General features: G+C 32.9%; 1 protein-coding gene and 1 long non-coding RNA gene across 2 annotated transcripts; both read left to right on the top strand.

Annotated features, from left to right (window-relative positions):
- Positions 1-4,687: 4,687 nt before the first annotated feature.
- Positions 4,688-7,886, top strand: LOC142627455 (uncharacterized). The gene is made up of 5 exons (XR_012842852.1): positions 4,688-4,907; positions 6,308-6,452; positions 6,533-6,638; positions 6,757-6,822; positions 7,611-7,886. It is a non-coding gene; the product is annotated as an uncharacterized LOC142627455 (long non-coding RNA).
- A 13,244-nt stretch (positions 7,887-21,130) lies between these two features.
- LOC142627251 (glycerol-3-phosphate acyltransferase RAM2-like) lies at positions 21,131-24,148 on the top strand. The gene is made up of 2 exons (XM_075801068.1): positions 21,131-21,969; positions 23,036-24,148. Exons 1-2 carry the CDS (start codon positions 21,358-21,360, stop codon positions 23,933-23,935), a joined length of 1,512 nt encoding a protein of 503 aa, XP_075657183.1. The 5' UTR covers positions 21,131-21,357; the 3' UTR covers positions 23,936-24,148.
- The last annotated feature ends 364 nt before the right edge of the window (positions 24,149-24,512 follow it).

Genomic DNA, 24,512 nt, shown 5'->3' with positions numbered 1-24,512 from the left:
TTAGCATATATAGGTAGGCTATAACTACAAGTCCTAAACCAATAAAGACAACTCCCAAGTCCTTAGTGTTCAAGGATTCTAGAACCAAGTAGAACTTGAATTCCACCTGACTTTGGCAATCCAAAGTCAAGCAACGCACAACAATAATTAAATTAAATAATTTGATAAAATCTAACACCGTATATATCGATGTATCTAGCTGCCTTGTCCGAAAAAAGATCCCGAAAGACTTTGCGTTCCATTAAAGATGACAACGGACACATGGTTAATGGGGAAACTAGCATCAAGGCTGCTGCATTTTCTCATTTCCAATACATCTCGGGACATATCAGATCTTGTAATGTAAACAGCAAGTAGTGAGAAACAACATTTTTCCACATATGCTAGTGAGAAACTTTCTCATCACTAAGCCAAACTAATAATCTTCCTTATTCATCTTCTTATATTAGCAAAATCTGTTGGGGTGCACTGCACCTTGTGGTCGGTCAGGTTTTTGAAAAGTCAGACTTCTGTTATAAAAAAGAAGTGTAGTGTGGTGTGTGTTTGAAATAAGCTACATGCACGGAAAAGAGCATTTTGAATTGGTGAGAGAGCAGTCCAAAAATTGAGACTGCAAGCTCAAGAAGAGTTAACAATAAAAACGGAATTTTTCTTTGTTCAAGCTACACGAGCACAAGCAAATTTGTTTTAAAAAAGTTTTTACTGGGAAGAAATTTTGAGTACTACAACTATAGAGAGTTAAAGTATTTAGTGGTGAGATTGTATTTATTCGTGGTGAGGTATTATTGTCGAAGTTGACCTATAGTTTTTCATTCTACACTAGAATGGTTTCCATGTAAATTAGGAAGAATATGACTATGACAAACACTTTGGTTAAACTTCTGGTATTGAATTTTTCAACTTGGAAGTTGATGATGGAGGGAATCCTTTATTTTAAGGACTTTCATGACCCTATTAGGGCTGATAGTGCTAAGCCAAGAAATATGCCAAACAAAAAGTGGGAGAAGATGCATAGAAAAACCATTGGTGGATTAGACTATGTATCAATGTTAGTGTTTTTTATCATGTATCTCAAGAGACTAGTTCAAAATTTTTTTAGGAAAAATTGAATAGCATCTTTGAGAGAAAGGTGACTCAAAGTAAAACTTTTGCAATTATTAAAAAGCTTATAAGTTTTAAGCTTAATGAAGGAATATCAATTGCAGAGAACCTGAGTGAGTTATAAGACTTGGTAAATCAAACAGTTACAATTTAAAGTTATTGGTAGATGTTGAACAGTATGCTTTATTACTTGAGTTCCTTAACATTTGAGAAACTTTTTTGATATCACTCAGTACCTCTGCTTTGAATACTTTGTTAATAATTTGATCAATGAAGAAACAAGAAGCTAGACACTGGAAAGGATAATTTAAAAGCTCTTGTCACAAAGAATAAAAAGAGAAGTAAGAGTAGAAGTTCCAAGGGACTAGGTAAATTCAATCATTAGAATAAAAAGGAAATTTCAAGTGGCTCTATTGCGACGAAAAGATCACATAAAGAGAACAGTAAGGCATGGAAAAATAAACAAAAGAGGAAAAAAATCATAATAAAGCTGATACCACTGTTGTTGAAAATATGAAATTTTCAACCAAAAAAAATTAATAAGAAAATAAAAAGTTGTTACATTAAAAAAAAATAATGGAAAGGGGTAAAGCTCAAAGAAAAAAGATGCTAAAAAGTTTTACCCAAAAAAAAAAATGATGCTAAAAAGTGGGATGTGTGTTTTGTCAAGAAAAATAGTGGGACGTGTGGATGAGTAAAAAATGGCCTCCCACCACACGCATCAGTCACTCGCAAAAAAAAAAAATTTGACATCAATGGGGCTACTGGTTGGCTACAACACATCACATAATGATAAAAAATAAATAAATAAAACAAATATCAAAAGTGAAAACGTGAAGACATGAAAGATTGTCCCGGTTTAAATCTCCACTTGGGGAAGTAACCCTTCTTCCCAAATGCCTATAAATTAAAGTGATCAGAACAAATAAAGGGTTCAGCAAGTTTAAGAGAGGTCTCAGCAAGTTGAAGACAGAAGAGTTTAAAGCAAGCTTTAGCAAAATTTCAAAGAGCTTCAGCAACGATCAACAATAGAGCATCTATGGAGTGGAAAGCAGGTCCAATCAGAAGTTGCTTCAACGAGGAGGATGCTGATGTCATCGTAAGCATCCCATTAAGCTTGCTTCGCTCCAAAGACAGGATGATATGGGCGGTCACTCCAAGTGGAAAATTCACGGTGAAAAGTGCGTATAGACTAGCTCTTGATGAAAACAGGGAAGGCGGTAGTACGGATTGTCCAAACCCAACGACGAGGAAAAATGTTTGGAGGGGTCTCTGGAGAATGAACCTTCCCAAGAAAGTAATACATTTCACGTGGAAGGCGGCCAAGGACATGCTGGCTTCTAAGGCTTTAAGACAGAGACATATCGTGGTGGAAGATGGTTGTGCTCTGTGTGGAGCGCCGACGGAAAACATCCTTCACATTTTATGGTTCTGTGCTCATGCCAAGGAAGTGTGGAGCTCGAGTAAGTTCTCTCTTCCTTTCGAAGTTGGTCCCAACTGGAGCTTCTTGGACATTATGGTGAAGCTTCAAAGTTTTGAGGAGTTGCGGCCTGGCCTGATGGAGCGTTTTGTGTCTGTGTGTTGGGGAATTTGGAAAGAAAGGAATGTCATTCGCACCGGGGGAAGGTGCAAACCTGGAAGAATCACGCTGAAGAACGCTATCGGATTAATGGATGAGTACCAGATGACCAATGAGGGGCCGGCGCGGCCAGCCAGGGTGGACCCAGAAATGGTAAGGTGGTTACCACCGGTGCAAGGTCAATACAAGGTAAATACAGATGGGGCTGTATTTTCAAAACAGAGGAAGGTGGGTCTGGGTGTTTTAATCTGTGATAGTGCTGGCAACGTGATTGCTACCATGAGCTGGCCTTTGGTGGGCCCCCTTGGTGCACTCGAGACGGAAGCTAAAGCCGTGGAGATTGGAATGCGTTTTGCTCTTGATGTGGGCATCCGAGATGCAGTGTTTGAGTCGGATGCACTGGAGATCGTCAATGCAATCCAGGGGATTGTGGCACCATGTTCCTCGATCTTGCTCATTGTGGAGGGCATTCATCAGCTCGCTTGCCTGTTTAGATCTTGTTGTTTCTCCCACACTAAAAGACAGGGAAATATCCCTGCTCATATGTTAGCTCAGTTCTCAAGCTCTCTAGTCAGCTACGTTGCATGGCTTGAAACATGCCCAAGCCATATTGAACAAGCTTGTTTTCAAGATATCTCTGTAGCTCCTATTTCCTAATGCTTGAATAATATTTCAGTGTTTCCCATCAAAAAAAAAAAAAAAACAATAGAGCAAGTCTCAAAAGTGTGAGAGAGTAGCACTTTTCCAATACTATATATATATATATATATATATATATATATACACACACACTCAATTGGATAACAATGAATTTTTTTTAATGTATTTATCTGTATATATTAAGAGGATTCAGAAAGTTAGTTATTACTTTTTTTTCCTGTAAAAAATACCCCTAAATTAATTAACCAACAACTAGTCTCATCACACGCGCTTCGCGCGTGCGATAAAACTTTTCTTTTTTAGTGGTCCTATTTTGTAGAAAAAAACAATATTTAATTATTTAATATATATATATATGTGATTTTTATTTTAAAAATCTAATTTATAAGTGAACAAATCAATTTAAAAATTAATAAGAGAGTGGTCCTATTTTTTAGGCAATATTTTAATGGGAGTTGGAGTTGCATTTTTACCGGATTGTTCTTTAGTTTTGTCTTTACTTAAACATAAGACTGTAGTGGTATCTTTGAACTAAAAAAATGAGTTTTTACCGAATTGTCCTTTAGTTTTGTCTCTATTTAAACATAGGACTGTAGGGGCATTTTTGAACTAAAAAAATATGAATCCAAACAGGGGAAGCCCCTTAAATAGTAGTATAGATTTAAAAATGTGGTTAAAATAGTAAATTGGCAAAAGAAAGTTAGTTATGGCTTTTTTTGTCAAAAATACCCCTATCTAAAACTTAAAAATGGGGTTAAAATGGTAAATTGACAAAAATAATAAATTCATACATGTACGTTGAAATGTCTTCCTGCTTATAATAAACTCCTATTTTTACGTTGATTTAAATTCCTACATCTATTCACTAACTCCCTACAAAATAGGACCACTCTTTTGTTAGTTTTAAAACTCTTCCAATCTACAAAACTCATCCCACGTATTCATCATACCCTTAGTTTTTTTTTTTTTTTTTTTGTGATTGAAAAAAGGAGATATTCCAAATTATAATAAATGTAAATTATTAATCTTTACCCAAAAAATAAAAGAGTCTCTCCGTACGGACGTGAGCGCGTACTCAAAGGCTAGTATAAACTTAAGAGCATACGCATCCATTCTACTAAAATTTTCCGTTTATCTATATATATATATATATAACCGAAGCTTTGCTCTCTCCACAATTTTTCACATCAGCATTAATTAAATTTAAAAAATAATAATAATAAGCCGCCCAAAAATTTCTCCACTCTCCACAATTTTCCACATTAAAAAAAAATAAAACCCTAAATACCGTAACTATTTCTAGCCCAATAACTATTTCTCCCCAAAACAAATCCAATAAAATTTACTCTCTTCAACTCCTAAACAAAACCCGATACAAAAACCCATTTCTCAATCTCTGTCTCTCCTTCAAACGCAAACTCAGCCCAACAAACACTGCAAGACCAATACGCAGGAACCCAAAAACGGAAAAGCTAGACGCAGATCTTTCTCTCTTCCCCTGCGACGGTAAGCCATAAACGCTTCACCCCACAACCACCCTAACATTAGACTGCTGGAACGGCTACAGGTAAAATCTTTTATGTTTATTTGAATTAAATCTTCAGATGATACAGTATTGAAAAAAAAAAAAAAAAAACTGTCTTCTCAAATTTCTTAAATGCAAGACCATATCCATCAAACTCTTTATCTTTCAAACGCAAAAACTCTCTAAGATCCCATGCCCCACTTTTCTCAGCTTCTCTGTTTATCAAGTTCCAAAATCAACCAAACCCTCAACTTTGAACATGCCCATTTGCAATTTTCTAAGAAGATCGTCACCGCCCCTCCACCCAAATCAGTGTAGGCAAATTTTGTGGTAATTTTATTAAAAAAATTTATGTTTTCAGGCACAACCACTTTAATACTAATTGTTTTCCTAGCCCCATCACGTTTTGTATTCCAATCACACTTAGATTTAGAAATAGTTTTGTATTATAAATATTATTTTTATAATATTTATTGGCTATTCTTGGCTTTGTATTATAAAAATTGTTTTTTTTTTTTGGTTATTTGTTGTGTTTGCTATTGTTGTTGTGTTGTGTTAGAACTGAGTATTGTTTTCTATGGTTATGTATATTATGGTTGCTTTGTAGATAAAATAGAGAGAGTTATTTAGTACACACTGAATCTAGATTACGGGAACTATATTATTATTTAATTTATTTGTAATTTAGGACTTTTGATTTATATAAGTCATTATTATTTAAAATTTCATCAATTATTACTACACATTGAATCACCGGATATTTTTTGCGCGGTCTTCTGCCTCCAATAATTTTGTCTCAACAACTTCAGGTTGTATTAGTGATATTGGCTTATAGCATCGTTTTATCTAATTCATTGTTCTCATAGTTTGAATTTTTGCTGACCCTTTTTTGTATTTTACTAATCCCAAGAGAAGAAATTGATGCAGAACATCCAACAATATCAAGTCCCGCTGCAAAAATACATTGCCTTGATGGAGCTTCAAGTAGGACTTAGGAGTTTCACCGTCATTGAATTTAGTTTTGATGATGATTGTTGTACATTGTTTGCATATGGTCACCACGTGCAGACAAATTGTCTGATAATATTTTGAATAGTATTGAAAATGATTGTCTTGTGCATAATGACATTTGGACTGATTGTGTATTTTCAAGTTTGGGATCATCTTGAGATGTTGAGACATTGTAGGACTATAGTTTGTTTAATTATGATGCCTTAACATTTTTATTGTTTCTTTATTTCCTTCATCTTTCTATTGTTGGTATAATTAAACCCCTTTCTTTAATGAGGCTTTCTTGGAATGCATGTTTGTTTGGTTAGAATTTTGTGGAAAGACAAATGGATTTATCCTTATGTGATGAATGAAGTCCTATTGAAATTTTGAAAGAGGGGTAATACAGATTTTTTTTTTTTTATAAATTTTTTATGTTTTATTTTTTACAGGAGAAAAATGAAAGGCTGTTCTACAAACTTCTCATTGATAATGTTGAGGAATTGCTCCCAGTTGTCTATACTCCAACTGTGGGTGAGGCTTGCCATAAGTATGGGAGAATTTTCAAGCGCCCTCAGGGTCTTTACATAAAGAAAAGTATGAATTTCTGTTTCTGCTGTAACTATGTGCAACTTAGAGCTACTTTAGTAATATGAAGGAGTGCTTGGATTTTGCAGGGGCAAGATTCTTGAGGTGTTGAAGAACTGGCCTGAGAGGACTATTCAAGCAATTGTTGTGACAAATGGTAAGCGAATTTCGGGGCTTGGGGATCTTGGCTGTCAGGTAGTTATGTTGTCAATCATCGTTTTTAAATTCTGTACTTATTAAACAGGGTTCTATGTAAATTATTGGGCTGTAAAAGTGAACTAGCCTTCACATGATGGTGTTGGATATGTTTTAGGGGATGGGGATTCCTGTGGGGAAATTGTCTTTGTAAGCAGCACTCGGAGGTCTTCGTCCTTCTGCAGTAAGTTTATTCAAATAAAACTTGTGGTTCTTGCTTCATTTTGCTACATTGTAAATTTTTGGTCACATGATGTACTTTGTTTTAAACCTTAGGGAACATTTCTAAATGCCAAGAAAAACCAAGTTTAAAATAAAAGCCTTGGTTGTAATCACATAATATCCCTTATTCTGATCATTACCAAAATATAATTGATTGAATGCTCTACATCATATCATCAAGAATATATAGCATTTACTTTTTTTCACTTGAGCTGGATTAATACATAATATTGCATACTAAAAGAAATTAAACAACTTTAACACCACCAAAATAAATAAGGACAATGAATTGCTCTATCATAGCATGGGCAAACGTACCTTTCAGATTGGAGAAGAAACATTAGGCACATATCTTTTTTTTTTTTTGGGTTTTCTTTTAGGTTGAAGATTTAAATACTGAAGTTCCTATTTGCATGGGAAAAATTTTGGCAGTTCCACTGGCTGCTGAAATCACTGTCTTTTTTGGACAGACATGCAATATGTTTGATAAATCCCAAAGTTCAAATACTTAGAGATCATTGAAAATATCAATATGGCCTGGCCCTTTAGCTGCCCAATAATTATCAGGATGTCTATTTGATAGCATGGCATGATAGGATAATACGGTCATTTTAACAATGCCTTCAATATTGTATCTGATTTCTCTCAAGATGCTAATTAAATTATATTAAGGACTGAAAGGATGAAGTTCTTCTTTTTCTCATTTGTTACTATTAGCAACAACATCACCAGGCTGCATTTCTGTTCCAGGTTTTTTAGACGAATCAATATAGGAACCAGAGGTTGGATGACCCAGAGTTCATGCTTGCTTTTGAGGAGAGTCATGCAACAATTAATCAATTACCAGAGCTAATGTTTTTGAGGATATTTGTTTGTGAATTTTAGTTTTAAAACTGCAATGACTATTCTTCTTATGCTTCTTGTGGATGTGATGTGGCTATTTGCTTCACTTTGCTTAAGTTGTTTACTTATGGGACCATGTTTCCAAAATGAAATGGTGATGCTTTAGGTTATTGTTGAAAAAAATTTGGTTCTTCTCCCCCCCCTGCCCTCCCAAAAAGAAGGATGCTTGAATAGGAAGTGGAGATTTCTTATGATACAGATTTATGTAATAATCAATCAAGGAGTTCCACTTCCTTTTTTTTTTTCTTTTTTTCTTTTTTGCAAAATCTGTCTTTGTTGAGAAAAATATACTTAATTATATGTAGCTCAATCTCCAATTTTCCAATTTATGATGGCACTTGGAGAGCCTCTAAAATGGGAAAATCTTAGTGAGTGTAATATAAGATTTTAGCAGCATAATAGTGCTCAATACATAAATTTATTGCTTTCCACATTTTCATCTTTTCACATCTTAAGCAAAATCTTCACATGGAGCTCACTGTTATTACTTGGAAGAAGATATTATCTCTATTGACGCAAGATTTTGATGTTTGACACAAGATTTTGTTATTACCAAAAGAAGATTTAAATTGTTGTCTTAAATTATAGGAAAGAGGCATTAATTTTCATATTGTGTGGGTGTGTGTGTGTATTTTCATATTGTTTTTAATCTTTAAGGGTGTTTTTAAAAAAAAATTATTACTTAAATTTTAGGCCTGCTACATTTCAACATGATTTGTTTTAGTGTCTGATTCCTCAAGGTGAGAACCTTAAAAAGTTTTTCCATGTATTTCATTGGTTATTCATATGTAATTCTGGCTTTCATGTTGCTTTAAATGTTGCTTTAAACGTGTTAAGGATTGTGAGAAGGTTTTCTCGGAGGTAGCAACTGAGAGAGCTCTCGCTGAGATGATGACCACTGAGCTCCACTATTTGCTGTTTATGAAGAAACATTTAAGGCAATGTCATACTCAATTTGATTGATTTTACTGTTATTATTATTTATTTTTTTAATAAATATTTGTAATTTTTGTTTAATTATCCCGGGCATCACACAGATTAATGACTAATTTTACAATAAGAGCCTGCTTTTTTATATTTTACACATTCATTTTTTCAAAATAACCACCACATCAGATTATCTATTATCAACTTTAATTTATTTAAATAATACTTTTTATTATTATTATTTTATTAATATCTCTATCTTTAATTAATACATTTTTTTTATTAATATCCCTATTATATCTCAACCGTTTTTCTCTCTCCCAATTCTTCTGCCTCTGGTTCGTTGTACCAGATTTCTTCCTCTCTCAAAGCAACGCATCTGGTACAACGATACTCCCATGAATTCTCTTCGTCTCTCATATCTCAAACTCAACACTCACACACGGCAGAGGATCTGGCAGTGGCAACAAGGGAAATCCGGCCGCAGCAGCAAGGGAGAGTCGGCGGCAGATCTAGGGGGTTTGTGGGTTTGTGTTGATTTTGGTTTGGGTTTGTGTGGGTTTGTGCGGCAGATCATGTGGGTTTATGTTGATTTTTGGTTGGCTTGATTTTAGTTTGGGTTTGGGATGATTTTTGTTTGGCTTGATTGTGGTGGATTATAAACGGTTGAAATGGTTGCGTTAGCGATGGTTGGAGGTTTGTCTTCTTCTTCTTTGCTAGGTTATTTGTTCTCTATTGGGAAAGAGAGAAACATGAACTCTGAGAGAGAAAAAACAATAAATTATTGTTATGCACAGTTATCGTGCATATTGCACAATTATTGTAACAAGTGTGCAAATATACAGATTTTTACACCTATTGATGTCAGCAATTTTGGAGTAAAATTGTGCAAATTTTAACACATTTTGTATTTTGCAAACTTTTGCAATCACTGAGATGGTTGCTCTTAGAGCATTCACGTTAACACGGATAAAAAAAAAGCATTCACATTATTTTTCATAAATTTTTTTTTTTTATTTTACATAATTATTTTTCAAAATATCTCATATTAGAGTATTTACTTTAGACTATATCTATCTATACTACTATTTAAGTGGTTGTCCCTGTTTGGACCAGGTTTTTTTTGTTCCAAAATACCCCTATATCCCTAGGTTTAAGTAAAGACCGAACCAAATGATAGTTTGGTAAAAATCATGTCTAACTTGTATTAAAATATTGCCTACAAAATAGGAACACTCCTCCACCAACCCACTTTTTCAAAACAACTATACGTTTATTTTTTTAAAATATAAAAATAAGTTAAACACCTCACGTTTATCCAAAAACAAATCTAAATATCTATACTACTATTTAAGCGGCTGCACCTGTTTGGACCGGATATTTTTTTGTTCCAAAATACCCCTACACTCCTAATTTAAGTAGAGACAAGTATAGTTTGATAAAAATACATGTCTAACTTGCACTAAAATATTGCTTACAAAATAGGACACTCTTCCACTAATCTACTTCTTCAAAATAACTATACGTTTATTGTTTTTTTTTTTAAATAAAAAAATAAGTTAAACACCCCACGTTTATCCAAAAACAAATCTAAATATATTTAAAAAAAACTAAAGGACAATCCAGATTTTTTTTATTCTAAAATACCCTTACATTCTTATGTTTACGTAGAAACAAAACTAAATAACATTCCTGTAAAAATAAAACCCTAACTTCCACTAAAACATTGCCTAAAAACTAGGGTCACTTTTCTATTGATTTTCAAATTTATTTATCCACTTATAAATTATATTCTCAAAATAAAAATTATATATATAATAAAAAACATAGATTTTTTTTTTCCTACTACCACTAAAAATAAAAAAATAAAAAAAAGCCTCATCTCACGCACGAAGCGCGTGGGATGAGGCTAGTTACTTTAAAGGATTTACTAATTTATGCGTTTAGGGTATATGTTAGTAAACCATTTTAGGAATTTTTTTTGTAAGAAAGCGAAAAAGTAATTAATTTTTTAGAAACTTTTTCAATTTCCTATAAAAAATTTCCTTAAATGGATGACTAAAGTGTGTGTAGTTCGCACGTGGGATGAGACTAGTTACTTTAAAGGATTTACTAATTTATGCGTTTAGGGTATATGTTAGTAAACCATTTTAGGAATTTTTTTTTGTAAGAAAGCGAAAAAGTAATTAATTTTTTTAGAAAATTTTTCAATTTCCTATAAAAAATTTCCTTAAATGGATGACTAAAGTGTGTGTAGGAGGAAGAAAAAAAAAAAAAAAATATATATATATATATATATATATATATATATATATATATATATCAAACCAATTACAAAATGCCACATCAAAAATTTAGTGACAAGGAAACCGCAAAGAATCATCAAAGACCACGTTGGCTAGGAAACCGATTTCTTCTTAAGGTTATCTTCTAATGGAAAGGGAATTCTTCTTCACCTTGGACTAGGAAAAAGAAACGTGGCTTCTTGCACGGTGGAGTCTTGCATGTATTATATGGGTGGATTCTTGCATGCGTTAGAACTCTTCTAAGTCTTGATATACCTCGGCCAATGGATTTGAACGTGGCTACTATTACATTAGACAATCTCTACTTGGGCCGTGAAACAACAGTGGGATCATTGTGAATTGTGATACATACATAAAAATAAAAAAATAAAAAAGGTATGTATATATGAAAGGTGCTGAAATTAATTGCATCAAAGAATGAAATTTGTCGAGACTTGATCACTTTCCGCACTTAAAATCGTGGACATAATCAAATCTCGAGGAGGCATTTGTAGGAGGGAAAAAAAAATTGTCAAACCAACTACAAAATGCCACATAAAAAATTTAGTGACAAATTCTAGATTAATAAGTCATTAAATTAACTGAATCAAATGATGACATGTGTTATCTAAATTGATATTACATTGGCATATTAAAATTTGCCACATGTCACTTGGCCCGCAAGATAAAGATAAATCCACTATTCAAAGTTTGTGGATGATTATTTTTATTAAAACAAATAAAATAAAGATAAATTTTCTATTCAAAATTGATGAACAATTATCTTTATTAAAATACAGAAATTAAATAGAGATAACTATTTATCTTTGTTGATTATTATCTTTATCAATATGTGATATTTATTAAAATAGATAAATTGAAATAATTATCTCTAAGCAAAATTTGGTCCAATCAAGAGCCTACTACATATTTTCAAGCATATCAATTCAAAGGGAAGCTTATCCTTTGAAATCACTATAAATAGAGGACATCCTCTCTCATTTTAGGGGAATTTTTCTAAAACGTCAAAGTTTTGGAGAAATTCTATCTCAAGAACACACGAAAAACATTCAAAGAAGTTCTTTGAAGTTCTATTGGAATTAAGCTACAAAATGCCTCCATAAACTTCAACAAACCCCAAATCTTTGAAGCCTCCATAAAATTCAACAAACCCCAAATCTTTGAAGCTCAACGGATCAAGCCTCTAAAGCCCCAAAGAACTTCAACCTAAAAGCCTTCACATTCGAAGACTTGAAGAACAATAAATTTCTAATACGCTCAAAGCTAGAGATTTGTTGTGGAGACCGTTCAATCCATCTTCCAACTAAAGTCAAGAAGATTTCTTGTTCGAGTCAAGTTCAATGAAGATAGAATCAGAGGGTATTCTTTTGTAAAAGAATTAAAATAAATATTGTATTCATTATTCATCAATACAATTTATATTTACGAACCATATTTCTTTTCAATTGTTTGATTTTCCGTAGTTAGGAAATTTTGTGTTTACAGTGTGCTCTAAGGATATACATTAATTGGACCCTTACATTAAAATATCAAATTTACCTGATTTTTTTAATTCTTTCTCTTTCTTCACACACAATAACCGTCGTGCACCCTCTTCCTTCTACTTTGAGATACATAAAAAAAGAATTTAAAAAGTGAATAGTGTCAAGTTTGCAAATTTACACATTTTTAGCTTGACTGATGTAGATGATTTTGAGAGTTGAATGTGTAAAATTGATACATTTTTTCTATTTTGCATTGATTGAAGCAAATACTAACTTGGAGCTCTCGATTCCTTGGTGCGGCTCAACAAAACAACCGCGCTATCCTACCTATTTAAAGTTTGAAAATAAGTTAAGGGCGTTGTGCTCCGATGTCACGAGGCAATGCAACCTGCACATGAGCATGCCACCATGCCCACGAGCCCCATATAGCATGCCCATGATAGCTTAGCATGTAGGCTAGCTTAGCCCAACGTGGACATGTAGCCAAACAATGGCATGCCCACATAGTCTTCATAAACCAAAACAAATGAAAGTAAAATAAAATATTTTAAAAAGTGGTGGTCAAATGAAAATTCAAAATGTGGAAATCTATCAATATCTTTATATTTAGAAATTTTTTTGAGTTGGGTGAGATTTAAGTTCAAAAAACTTTGATGATAAATCTTTATTTTTATTTAAATTAAGTTGTTAAATGTTATCCCTTAATTTGATACATAATATATTATAACAAATAATATAAAACTAATTTACTAATTAGTTTTTATTAAAATGTCGATAATAGACTTTAGTTGGAGTAGAAGTCAAAAAGTTTTTTTTTTTTAAGAAAGAAAACATGAGCTATTGTTTGGGATTTAAGTTTAGAATTTTTTTTATAATAGAATTTTAGTTTGAAATATTTAAGTTTAGAAAATTTTATAATAGACTTTTAGTTTCAATATAATTTAAATTTGTTGAAGTTTAAATGTATAAATTAATTTACTAATTAGTTGTTCTTATTATACTGATAACAAAACATGGGTTTTTTTATTAAAGAAAGAAAATGTAGATTGTTGTTTGGGATTTAAGTTTAGAATTTTTTATAATAGACTTTCACTTTGAATAGAATTTAAATTTTTTAAAATTTAAATGATAAAGTTCTACCTAAATTAAACAGTTTTTAAATATTATCCATTAATTTGAGGAAATACATCCGAAAAAATAATATAAAATTAATTTACTAATCAGTGAGAGTAGCTGTTTGGCTCAATCACAACTTCTAAGACTAACTTTTATTATATAGTATATGGTATTAGTTTTACCGAAGCAGTAAGTTTGTATATGGGATTTACAAGTCTTCTTGTTCTTTCTCTTCTTTTTTTCAAAATGATATTTTATTTGCTAAAACAAACTGGATCATATTTCACAAGGAGTTCCTAACTCCATACATAGAATTTGGAGTCTCTAAGTACCCCAAAAAAAGTATATGGATACTAATTCAAAATTACCAAAATAAAATTCTTAGAAATTTCTATTAAATGACTTCTCAAGTCAATTAAATGTAGTCATTGACTCCAAAAATTCAAACAATTTAACTCAATGGAGACCCTAACCCCACCAATTAAACAATTCAATGGAGTCCTTGACTCCAAAAGAAACTGATCATGAAATTTATTTCAAAGGAAATTTATAATTCCTCAATCAAATTTGGAGTTTTTAATTCCAAAAACAAAAATCATGGAATTTGTATGAAAGAAATTTCCAATACCCCAATTTCAAAAAATGATAATAAAAAGAATTGCTTCAAAGGAATTTCAATTCCTCAATTAATTTTGGGAACTCCAATTCCTAAAAATCAAAATATCATTATTTGTTGAAGTTTCTACAAAGAAGCAAATAGAGAAAATAATTTTGTTTGGACATCTAATCTTAACAAAAAAGAAAAAAATGCTCAATTTCTATAAAAAAGACATGGGTCCTTGACTAATCCTTGAGATTAAATAGATTATCTCACCCAAAAATAAAATTAAGTAAAAAATTAGTCAAATACCAAGTTCTTGACTTAAATGTTCATCATTTAATTAAAAGTCCTTAGTAGTGAACCCCAAAAAAAGAAAAAACAATTAAGGAAGGACTTCAATTAAATCCAAATTAACAAAACCTTAAATTAAAAATTACGAATTGACTTGATCCCCACTGTTGACACCTCATTTTGCAACCCACATTTAACCTCACTTGGAGGGTAAAAGGGTAATTTTGCTTTGAAAATATGCATCTTGATTCTGGTCATTAATCTCATTTCACCAAAATGATCTTAATGTTATAATGATCAAATTGACTGGTCATTAGCTTTAATCAGACCATCAGATTGAAAGTTATCATCAAATCAAGTTTTAATGGCCGAGATGCACTGTCACAAATTGAGTCCGACTATATGTGATTATGAAAAATTGATTCCAATTGGTTATATTATAATCAATTTGAAATTAATGATGTGTCATAATTTGATTGATTAGGACTACATTTTATGGTAAGGTTGTACACACCTAATTAATTAGATAGTTAAACATTAATAATTCAATGAATAATTTATGCAATTATCTTTTAATTAGAGTAAATTTGGAATCAATTAAGTCTGAAATGAGAGTAATTGGAGCCATTTAATGTTAATTGGGAGCTAATTTGGAACTTATTAATGTTAATTGTGCTGAAATCATTTTCTAACAAATGACCTCTGCTCACCATTTCATCGATATCTCTCAGAATAGTTTGAATCTGTGAATGAGATTAATTTTCTCAAAAACTAGACATCCGGGGCTTCAATTTGAGCACAAGAATGAGACAATTCCAATTAGAATTGAGTCATATATGACTTTTCGAAGTTGGCTTTATAGGCTGTTACAACAGTTACGGAAAAACCGAATTTTGGCTTGCTCCTCACTCCCACCAATCTCTACATTTAATACACCAGATTTCCCCAAAGGCTAAAATGAGGTCTAGGTTCATGATTCTTTGTCAACCCTCATCAAATGGTCTTTCATTCATATTTCCTCAACCACTACTATATAAACCCCCCTCTCCTACATTCTAAGAGACACAAAAACCCCCTCTCTTGAGTTCTAGGAAGTTGAGTAATCTTGTCATATCTCGGTCTTCTTGAGACTCAAGGTATTGAGTAAGACTCACTCTTCCTCTCCTAACTATTCTTTTCCTCCACCTTTAGGACCTCCCTCAAGAGTCTCCTCATCCACCATATGGATCTTGCATAAATGTATAATCTCTTTCCTTAATTGTTTTTTTGTGTTGTCATGTTGAGAGTTTAAGATTAAAGCATGATAATAATCATTTAAATTCCTTTGAATGTATTTGAATGTTCTAAATTGTTCTTATATGTTCTTCACATGTTCTTGGTTGTTCATCACATGTTCATGCATAACACTAGTTTTGATCTTAAATCCACATAAAAAATATAAAAAATATGTTTGTTTAATAATTCTTTTAAATTCTTGAATCTAGGATATCACCATCCACACACATTCACTAGAATTTATTTTTCAATCCAAATGAAATGCTTAATAAATTGAATTAGGGTTTATCACATGCACACACTTTAAATTTGTAAAGTTGTGATTTACAACTATTTTGTGTTGGCTTTAATTCCGTACCAAATTTGATTGTAATTTTGTTCAATCTTTTATACCCTGTACTTTATGTGGGATTTTATTGTAAGGGGTGTGTGATAGAGAGAGAAAGTGTGAAGACTCAAGCTTTTGAAGGCAGAAGATTTCTCGCGGGTAGCTCGTAACTAAGCATCCCACGAAGTGATGCATGTGCCCTGCACGTGACTGGAATGCGTAAAGTCATGACAAATGGTGACAGCTAGTTTTTGCAAGTGTCTCGCTAGTAAGGCCTTCCCGCGAGATACCCGCGAAACAGTCTGTTTTTCTATTTTGTCTTATCTGCTCCACTACATTCTCAATCACACTATATATACCATCATTACCCACATATTGAGTAGAGAGCTTTTCAGAAGAGAAAACCCTAGCCTCAACCCTTGAGAGTGTGAGATTGTCATACTCATAATTCTACACACAATCTATTATGGTTTTCCTCTACTCTTTCCTCTCCATTTATATATCCTTGAGAGGTTGATAGCACAAACACTTACCACACTCATACTGAGTGTCCAGTGTGTTTTGGTGCTGTTGGGAAGTATCGGAAGAAGCCAAGTTTTGGCGGATGCAATCGGACGCATTGTGGGATCTGGAAAGTTAGACAAGACACGGTTCCGGGAAGCCTTATTGGAGTAGGAGCTTGAAGGGCTTAGGTGCATTGGGTAGACTAGGCTTGGAGGGTCTTTTGCTATTCGTGTATCCCAACTTATTGTCTAGTGGATCGATTTACCGCTTGGAGGGCAACGGAGAGGTTTTTCGCCGAGTTCTTCGGTTTCCTCTTCGATAACACATCGGGGTGTTATCTCGTGTTTGCATCTCTCTTCCCTACTCTTTTAACTTTCTTTTTACTGCTGTGTTTTGTTGAATATGGCTTAGAGTAATTGTTTTGTTTGTTCGCTCACATTTACTCTATCCCGCACTTAGTATAAGTTAGAGTAAAATCAACCGAGCCGTAATTTTTGTTTTTGGGGTCTAAACAGCTCGTGTTTTTAACACAATTCCGAGCTTCCAAATTCAACATGCAAATTGATTAATAACGTATTGGATGAAGTAATATGAATGTTGGCCACCATAGTCTAGAAGACCAGTTTCACCGGGCAAGGTGGGTGCCTAACACCTTCCCACCTTGTAACATAACCTCCGAACTTAGATCAATGGTTGATAGACCAACTTTTATCCTTGTAATTTTTAATTTTTAGATTGTAACTAGGAAACAAAGTTAGGTACTTTATCTTAGATTGTATCTAGGACCAAAGCCATGTAATTTTCCTATAATCAATGTAAATTCAATTGAAAATTAATAAAATGAGAAATTTTTCAATTTTGGTTTTCTTATTTATCCCAATAATTATATAAGTGGCGACTCCATTGTAAAACCCTTAATTTAAAGGGGAAAATATAACTAGTCGAACCTCCATTTTGAGAGGCAATAACATGACTCCACCCATTCACGTGGGTTTGGCCCAACACCCTATAAAATAGGCCGGGGGCGCAGTCTCTCACACCCACCAAGGGTACATAGGCAACTTTTTATAAATAAAAAAATGCATTATTTAGGTGCAGTCACAAATAAAAATAAAAACTCATATTTTCTCCTAGATAAAAATCAAATTATGTACAAAGATATCATGGTTGGAATCAAACGGTCTTCCCTTTCTTGAAACAAAGGATTGAGTGTAAAAATTTGTAGGGTGTAGGGGGCAAGGGCCGAGGTTCAAGTACCTAGGAGAGAGTTTCACACACATTTTCACTTAGATTAGGCTAAAGTAGTAGAATTCTATCTTGTATAAAAAAATAAAAAATAAAAAAAGGATTGAGTGTAATTAAGAGATACATCATATTGAATGGCTACTACTCACTTCAATAAAAACATATACGTCTAAAAATGCATATGGAGTCATACATTTCGGCTATCAAGAAGAATGCATGAATCTAGTAGTAGTAGTACCATACATGGATCTAAAAGAGAACCAAAAAGAAGTATATATTATTTCTAGTGTTATGTTGAAATGACAATGGCAAATAACTAATTGTCAGTGCTACTGTCAATTTAGCACCTAGTTTAATTATAAAAAAACTCTAAGGCCCTTTTTTCTTTTTTAATAATTAAAACTCTAAGGCTTAAGCATGCACAGTAAGTGAGAAGGACAAAATTGGAGAATAGTTAAAGGACTAGCTATATTTGTATGTAGGTACATTGTAATTGACATTTTATGATTCAATTAACCAAACTGTGCTTCTAGTTTTTTAAATGAACCAATGGGCCAAGTTGATTAGCTTTTCCTTATAGTGAACTATTGGGTAATATATGTTAAATAGATGTAGCTATCAATCTTGGGTGTGAATTCAAAAAGAAGTAAACACTTCCAATATGAATGTAAACCATCTTATAACACCATGCAAGCCACCCGCTTGCTCAAACTCAACAATCCACCCCAACACAATTATTAACATTTCAAGTACAAAGTTTTAAGCAAAAATTACTTACTATGCTCAAGCCAAGCAATCATCTTTCTAAAAAAAATCCAAACATATCACAATAAATGAGTACTTAACCTGCAAAATAAAAGAGGACAATTAATTGATGTGGAAGGCAAATAAAGGTGCCATTGTATAAAAATTTTATGAGTTAGGACTTGGAACAATTAGGCAAAAAAATTAAGAACCACTTTGTAGAAAATATTTGAAGTTTAATTGTATCCAAACTTTGTCATTTGGTACACATAAGGAAGCTTACCCATTATGCATAAATATCTCAACTGAAAAAGGTACTCCAAATCATCCAAATTTTGCATATGAGAATGCTATTGCAGAAAATTTAATGAGTCATGGTGCATGAAAATTTAGTAACAATATATATATAATGAGTCAATAGTTTCAACACATTAAAAATAATGCAAGACTTCAGAAGTCAATAAAATTGCATGTCTTTGGTTTTGTTGATCAAGTCAAACTTTCTAACATATGCATGCATTTATTGCCAAGCATGCATTTATTGTTCCTTACTTTTTGACTACTCATGAATGCCAATGGAGTCCTACATTTTGGCTATAAAGAAGAATGCATGAATCTAGTAGTAGTAGTAGTACCATACATGGATCTAAAAGGGAACCAAAAAGAAGTATATATTATTTCTAGTATTATGTTGAAATGGCAATGGCAAATAACTAATTGGCAGTGCTACTATCAATTTAGCACCTATTTTAATTATTAAAAAAAAACTATAAGGCCCTTTTTTCTTTTTCTTTTTTAATAATTAAGACTCTAAGGCTTAGGCATGCATAGTAAATGAGAAGGACAAAATTGAAGAATAGTTAAAGGAGGCTATATTTGCATGTAGGTACATTGTAATTGACATCTTATGATTCAATTAACCAAACTGTGCTTCTAGTTTTTTAAATGAACCAATGGGCCAAGTTGATTAGTTTTTCCTTATAGTGGACTATTGGGTAATATATGTTAGATAGATGTAGCTATCAATCTTGGGTGTGAATTCAAAACCCCAAGAAACAATGTGAAAATTCGTTGAGTCCATGTCAGAGCTTGGTTTATTTAATAATTTTTACCTTATATTATAGTGGTTTGGATAAGCATTATTATTAGCTTAGGTGTTTAAACTTTTTTAGGAGAGAACATGGATGAGAGCAAAGACAATGATAAACAAATACTTACAATGATTCAAATACTTAAAATGATTCAGCCCTTAAAATACTTACAATGATTCAAATACTTCAAATTAATCTCAAGCTAGCTAAACAAATACTTACAATGATTCAGCCCTTGATCCTCAAGTCCTTTTGCCCAAGAAGCCAAATCTGAATGAGAGCTTTCGAGCTTTCTCTACCAATTTCTAACCAAAATAGAAAAAGAGCAAAAATTAGTATAAAACTCCATGACCCATTAAAGAAAAACCAAATCAAAGCAAACCCATAAGCCAAAAACAAATACTTACACTCTAAAGAAACTTGAACAACAAAAACTTTCCAACCAAAACTGAAAAATAGAAAAAATTAGAACAAAAGCTCCCCATTAAAGAAAAATCACACAAAGCAAACCCATAAGCCAAGAATAAAGATTTACACTCTAAAGAAATTTGAACAACAAAAAAGAGGGAAAAGAGTATGGTGGTGGCAGTGGGTCTTAGTGGAGGTTGACGACGGCGGCGATGGCAGTGGGTGGAAGGGAAAAGATGTGTAGTGGTGTTGAAGTAGGTCACAAAGAAAAGAGACAACAAACAAAAAAAAGAAGAAAGGGACAATGAATAGTGAAGTTAGGAAAAGAAAAGAACAAAGAAGTGGGACACAAATAAAAGAAAAGAAAGAAAAAATAAAGTGTAGGAAAAAAAAAGAGGGAAAAAAGTGTGGGACCGAAAATAATGGCGGAAAGGGGGAAACATATAGCATGTGATAAATGTTAAAATGTTTCATATTGTTATATTAAATGAGTGATTAACTTGGCTGCTTTTTGTCGTGTCACCTTAAAAATGTGTACTTCATACAAAGTGGAAAACATTAATTGATAGAGTGAAGATGGTGATGATAGCTATGCTAACATTATGGGAATTGGTAATATTTGTGTTCAGGCAAATACGGATACACTCTAACAATGAAGGACATGAGATTCATATAAAGTGGAAAACGTTGATAGAGTGAAGATGGTGATAATAGCTCTGCTACCATTATGGGAATTGGTAATATTGGTGTTCAGGCAAATACGGATACACTCTAACCATGAAGGACATGAGGCATGTTCCAAATATGCCCCTAAATCTAATCTCCACACATGTTCTTGATAAAGAATATTATGACAACTATTTTGTTAGCATTGCTCAAAACAAAATGAAGTTTCAAACAAATATAGTAATATTGACAAGCTCGATCGCGTGTCCCGTGGTAGAGACTCGAGAGACAATTTCAAACTCAACTAAGAGACAAGGCGTCGAGAGTGGCGGAGAAAACAATACTAATTGACAATATACGATAAGCTGTGCATCAATTCCTCAATAGACCTAGCTAGGACCTCGATTCCATCATTATCATTGTTTTCATAAACCAAAACCCTTTGTCCCTTTACGCACACTCAACAGTTAATACAGACGGGTCTTCCTCATTCTCATTCTAAATTCTATATATAGCCAAAAAAGCATAGACAAAGAAACTTCAATAGCTATAGCTCCTTCTAAAGTTAGATAGATAGGCTTAATTTCCTTTAGCTTTTGAACCAAACCATGGCCAAAACAACCTTCCCAACTGTGGACAAATGCACATCAATAGGCAGAGAACAACACGCAGTGGTTGCTGACATGGATGGAACCTTGCTTAGAGGCCGCAGCTCTTTCCCTTACTTTGCACTTGTGGCCTTTGAGGCTGGTGGGATTCTGAGGCTCCTTTTCTTGCTCCTTGCAACCCCACTAGCTGGACTTCTCTATTACTTTGTCTCAGAATCTGCAGGTATCCAAGTTCTGGTTTTTGCAACATTTTCTGGTATGAGAGTCTCAGATATTGAGTCGGTGGCTCGAGCCGTATTGCCAAAGTTTTATTCGAGCGATCTTCACCCAGAGACTTGGCGTGTGTTCTCTGCATGTGGGAAAAGGTGTGTGCTGACTGCAAATCCAACAATTATGGTGGAAGCGTTTTTGAAAGATGTGTTGGGAGCTGATATGGTTTTGGGTACTAAGATTGCAACTTATAAGGGCAGAGCAACTGGGTTGGTTTGTAAGCCTGGGGTACTTGTTGGGAAGAACAAAGCTGATGCTCTTGAAAAGGCCTTCCGAGAAACTCAGCCAGATATTGGTCTTGGTGATAGAGATACTGATACTCCCTTTATGTCAATGTGCAAGGTTTGCAATTCTAATTTCATAATCAAACAATTGGTTTTTGCATGCAATTATAGATTGAAATCAAACACTTTTTACCAACAAGAGGAAAAAAAAAAGAGAGAGAGAGTTTGAAGGCAATTTTTTTATCCACTCGTGTTTTTTACGATCCAAATGGGTGTGATTTACTAAAAAAATATTTTAAAATCATACCAACTGTTCTAGAATAAAAATATATTACATTACCTAATAATTTTGTATCCAATTAATATTTTGAAGTTCTCATCGTCGAATTACACGTTATTTTGTTTGTTTTACCACACATATAAAATTTTATATTAACATTAATGTACAACAGTACATCCATAAACATAAATCAATAGAAAGTTAAGTTACACCAATCACCAAATATATTATTTTAATACACAATTACTTGATTTTCTTGTTAAATATAATATATAAATATTTATATATATATAAATATTTATATATATATATAAATTTTCAAATACACTATACTATTAAAACAAATATTAAAAAGTATAATTGAGAATAACTAATTAACTATATATAACTATAATATTTGTTTTAATAGTATAGTGTATTTGAAAATTTATATATATATATATATATATATATATAACTATTTATATATTATATTTAACAAGAAAATCAAGTAATTTATAATAAAAAAATGAAATTCTTTAAAAAAAATCAATATAAAATATTATTAATAGTTGTAATTCAATCCAAATATATTTATTCTTAGGATGTTTTAGATAAACATATATTATGGAGGACAGGAATTCTATATCATTTAAGATAAAAAATTAATTAATATGTTGCATTTGTAGATAAGAGAAGAGAGATTTTTCTACCGAATAAAGTTTGGTTTGACCACCAAATAAAGTTTGTAGTACAATTTTACCCCTTAAAATTGAATTCACCAAATCTAAAGCCTAAGTTTAGGCTCAAATATGAATCAATAATAATTTAACAACTTAACAAATGTGAAATTTGGTATGAAAAACATTATGTATAAATCATTGATCAATTGCATTATTTATTGGATGGTGCAAAACACATGTAGGAGGCTTTCATTGTGCTACCCCAACTAGAAGTAAAGCCTGTGACAATGGACAAACTCCCCATTCCAATTATCTTCCACGATGGCCGCCTTGTTCAAAAGCCAACACCTCTCATGGCACTCCTCACCATTCTCTGGATCCCCATAGGTTTCCTCTTAGCCTGTCTTCGAATCACCGCGGGTGCCCTCCTCCCCATGCCACTAGTCTATTACGCTTTCATGGCACTAGGTGTTCGTGTCACTATCAAAGGCACCCCTCCTCCTCTGGCCAAAAAATCCATAGGCCAATCTGGTGTCCTCTTTATTTGCTCCCACAGAACCTTACTTGACCCTATTTTCCTTTCCACCGCGCTCGGCCGTGCCATCCCTGCTGTGACCTACTCTATCTCCCGCCTCTCCGAGATCATCTCGCCCATAAAGACCATTCGCCTTAATCGTGACCGGGCTAGGGATGCATCCATGATCAAGAAACTATTAGAAGAAGGTGACTTAGCAATATGCCCTGAGGGTACAACTTGTAGGGAACCATTTCTTTTGAGGTTTTCGGCTTTGTTTGCTGAATTAACAGACCAACTTGTGCCTGTGGCAATGGTGAATCGGATGAGTATGTTTCATGGAACCACAGCTAGAGGGTGGAAAGGAATGGACCCATTTTATTTCTTCATGAACCCTAGCCCAGCTTATGAAGTAACTTTTTTGAACAAGTTGCCACTTGAGATAACCTGCAGTTCTGGGAAGTCTAGCCATGAGGTTGCGAATTATATACAAAGGGTTATTGCGGCAAGTCTTTCTTATGAGTGCACAAGCTTCACTAGGAAAGATAAGTATCGAGCGCTTGCTGGTAATGATGGAACTGTGGTTGAGAAACCTTTGCTCAAGGCCAACAAAGTAATAGGATGTTGAATATATATGCATGGTAATATGTGTTTACTAAAGAATATGAAAATAAAGTAGAAAAAAAAAATCTAGTTGAAAGTTGCAAAAGAGATGAATTAACTGATTTTCAGTAATTGTATGGGAGAAATATGATTGTTATTTCTTGTATCAAACTTCAAATTATGATGATAAACGTTTGATGAAAATAAATAGAATATATATATTTGAAATTTGTCGAAAGAGAAAGGACATGTGTTATGTTATTGTTTGCGTGATCTGTTGGGAAAAAGTACCGCAAATTGAAATTAAAATCATATATATTATATTAAAACCAAAGCATAATTAAAAATAACTCATCATCAATATTAATGTCAAATTTTTCTGTACATAAGTACAAATTTTAACTTGATTATATAAGTAGTATATTAAAGATCAAGCCAAGAGAAAATTTAATTGAATCCAATTTAATTTTAATCTAATTTTGTGTTATGTATCTCAATTTATTTTTTTAATTTCGGCGCCAAAGGTGGAGACCAAAATAATAACACTTACCTCAATATTAAGGTACGAACCTTGGGCAACACATTGAGGGTCCATACCTTGT

Source organism: Castanea sativa, chromosome 3 (genome assembly GCF_040712315.1).
Source record: "Castanea sativa cultivar Marrone di Chiusa Pesio chromosome 3, ASM4071231v1".
In the NCBI taxonomy this organism is placed as follows: domain Eukaryota; kingdom Viridiplantae; phylum Streptophyta; class Magnoliopsida; order Fagales; family Fagaceae; genus Castanea; species Castanea sativa.
The sequence above is the reverse complement of the archived record's forward strand: the minus strand, read 5'-3'. Positions and strand labels throughout refer to the sequence as shown.

Bases quoted from the DNA above. Each gene is read 5' to 3' on its own strand.
- LOC142627251 (XM_075801068.1), top strand. From the start codon at position 21,358: ATGGCCAAAACAACCTTCCCAACTGTGGACAAATGCACATCAATAGGC. The intron at 21,970-23,035 runs GTTTGCAATTCT...AAACACATGTAG, and splicing joins CCTTTATGTCAATGTGCAAG to GAGGCTTTCATTGTGCTACC.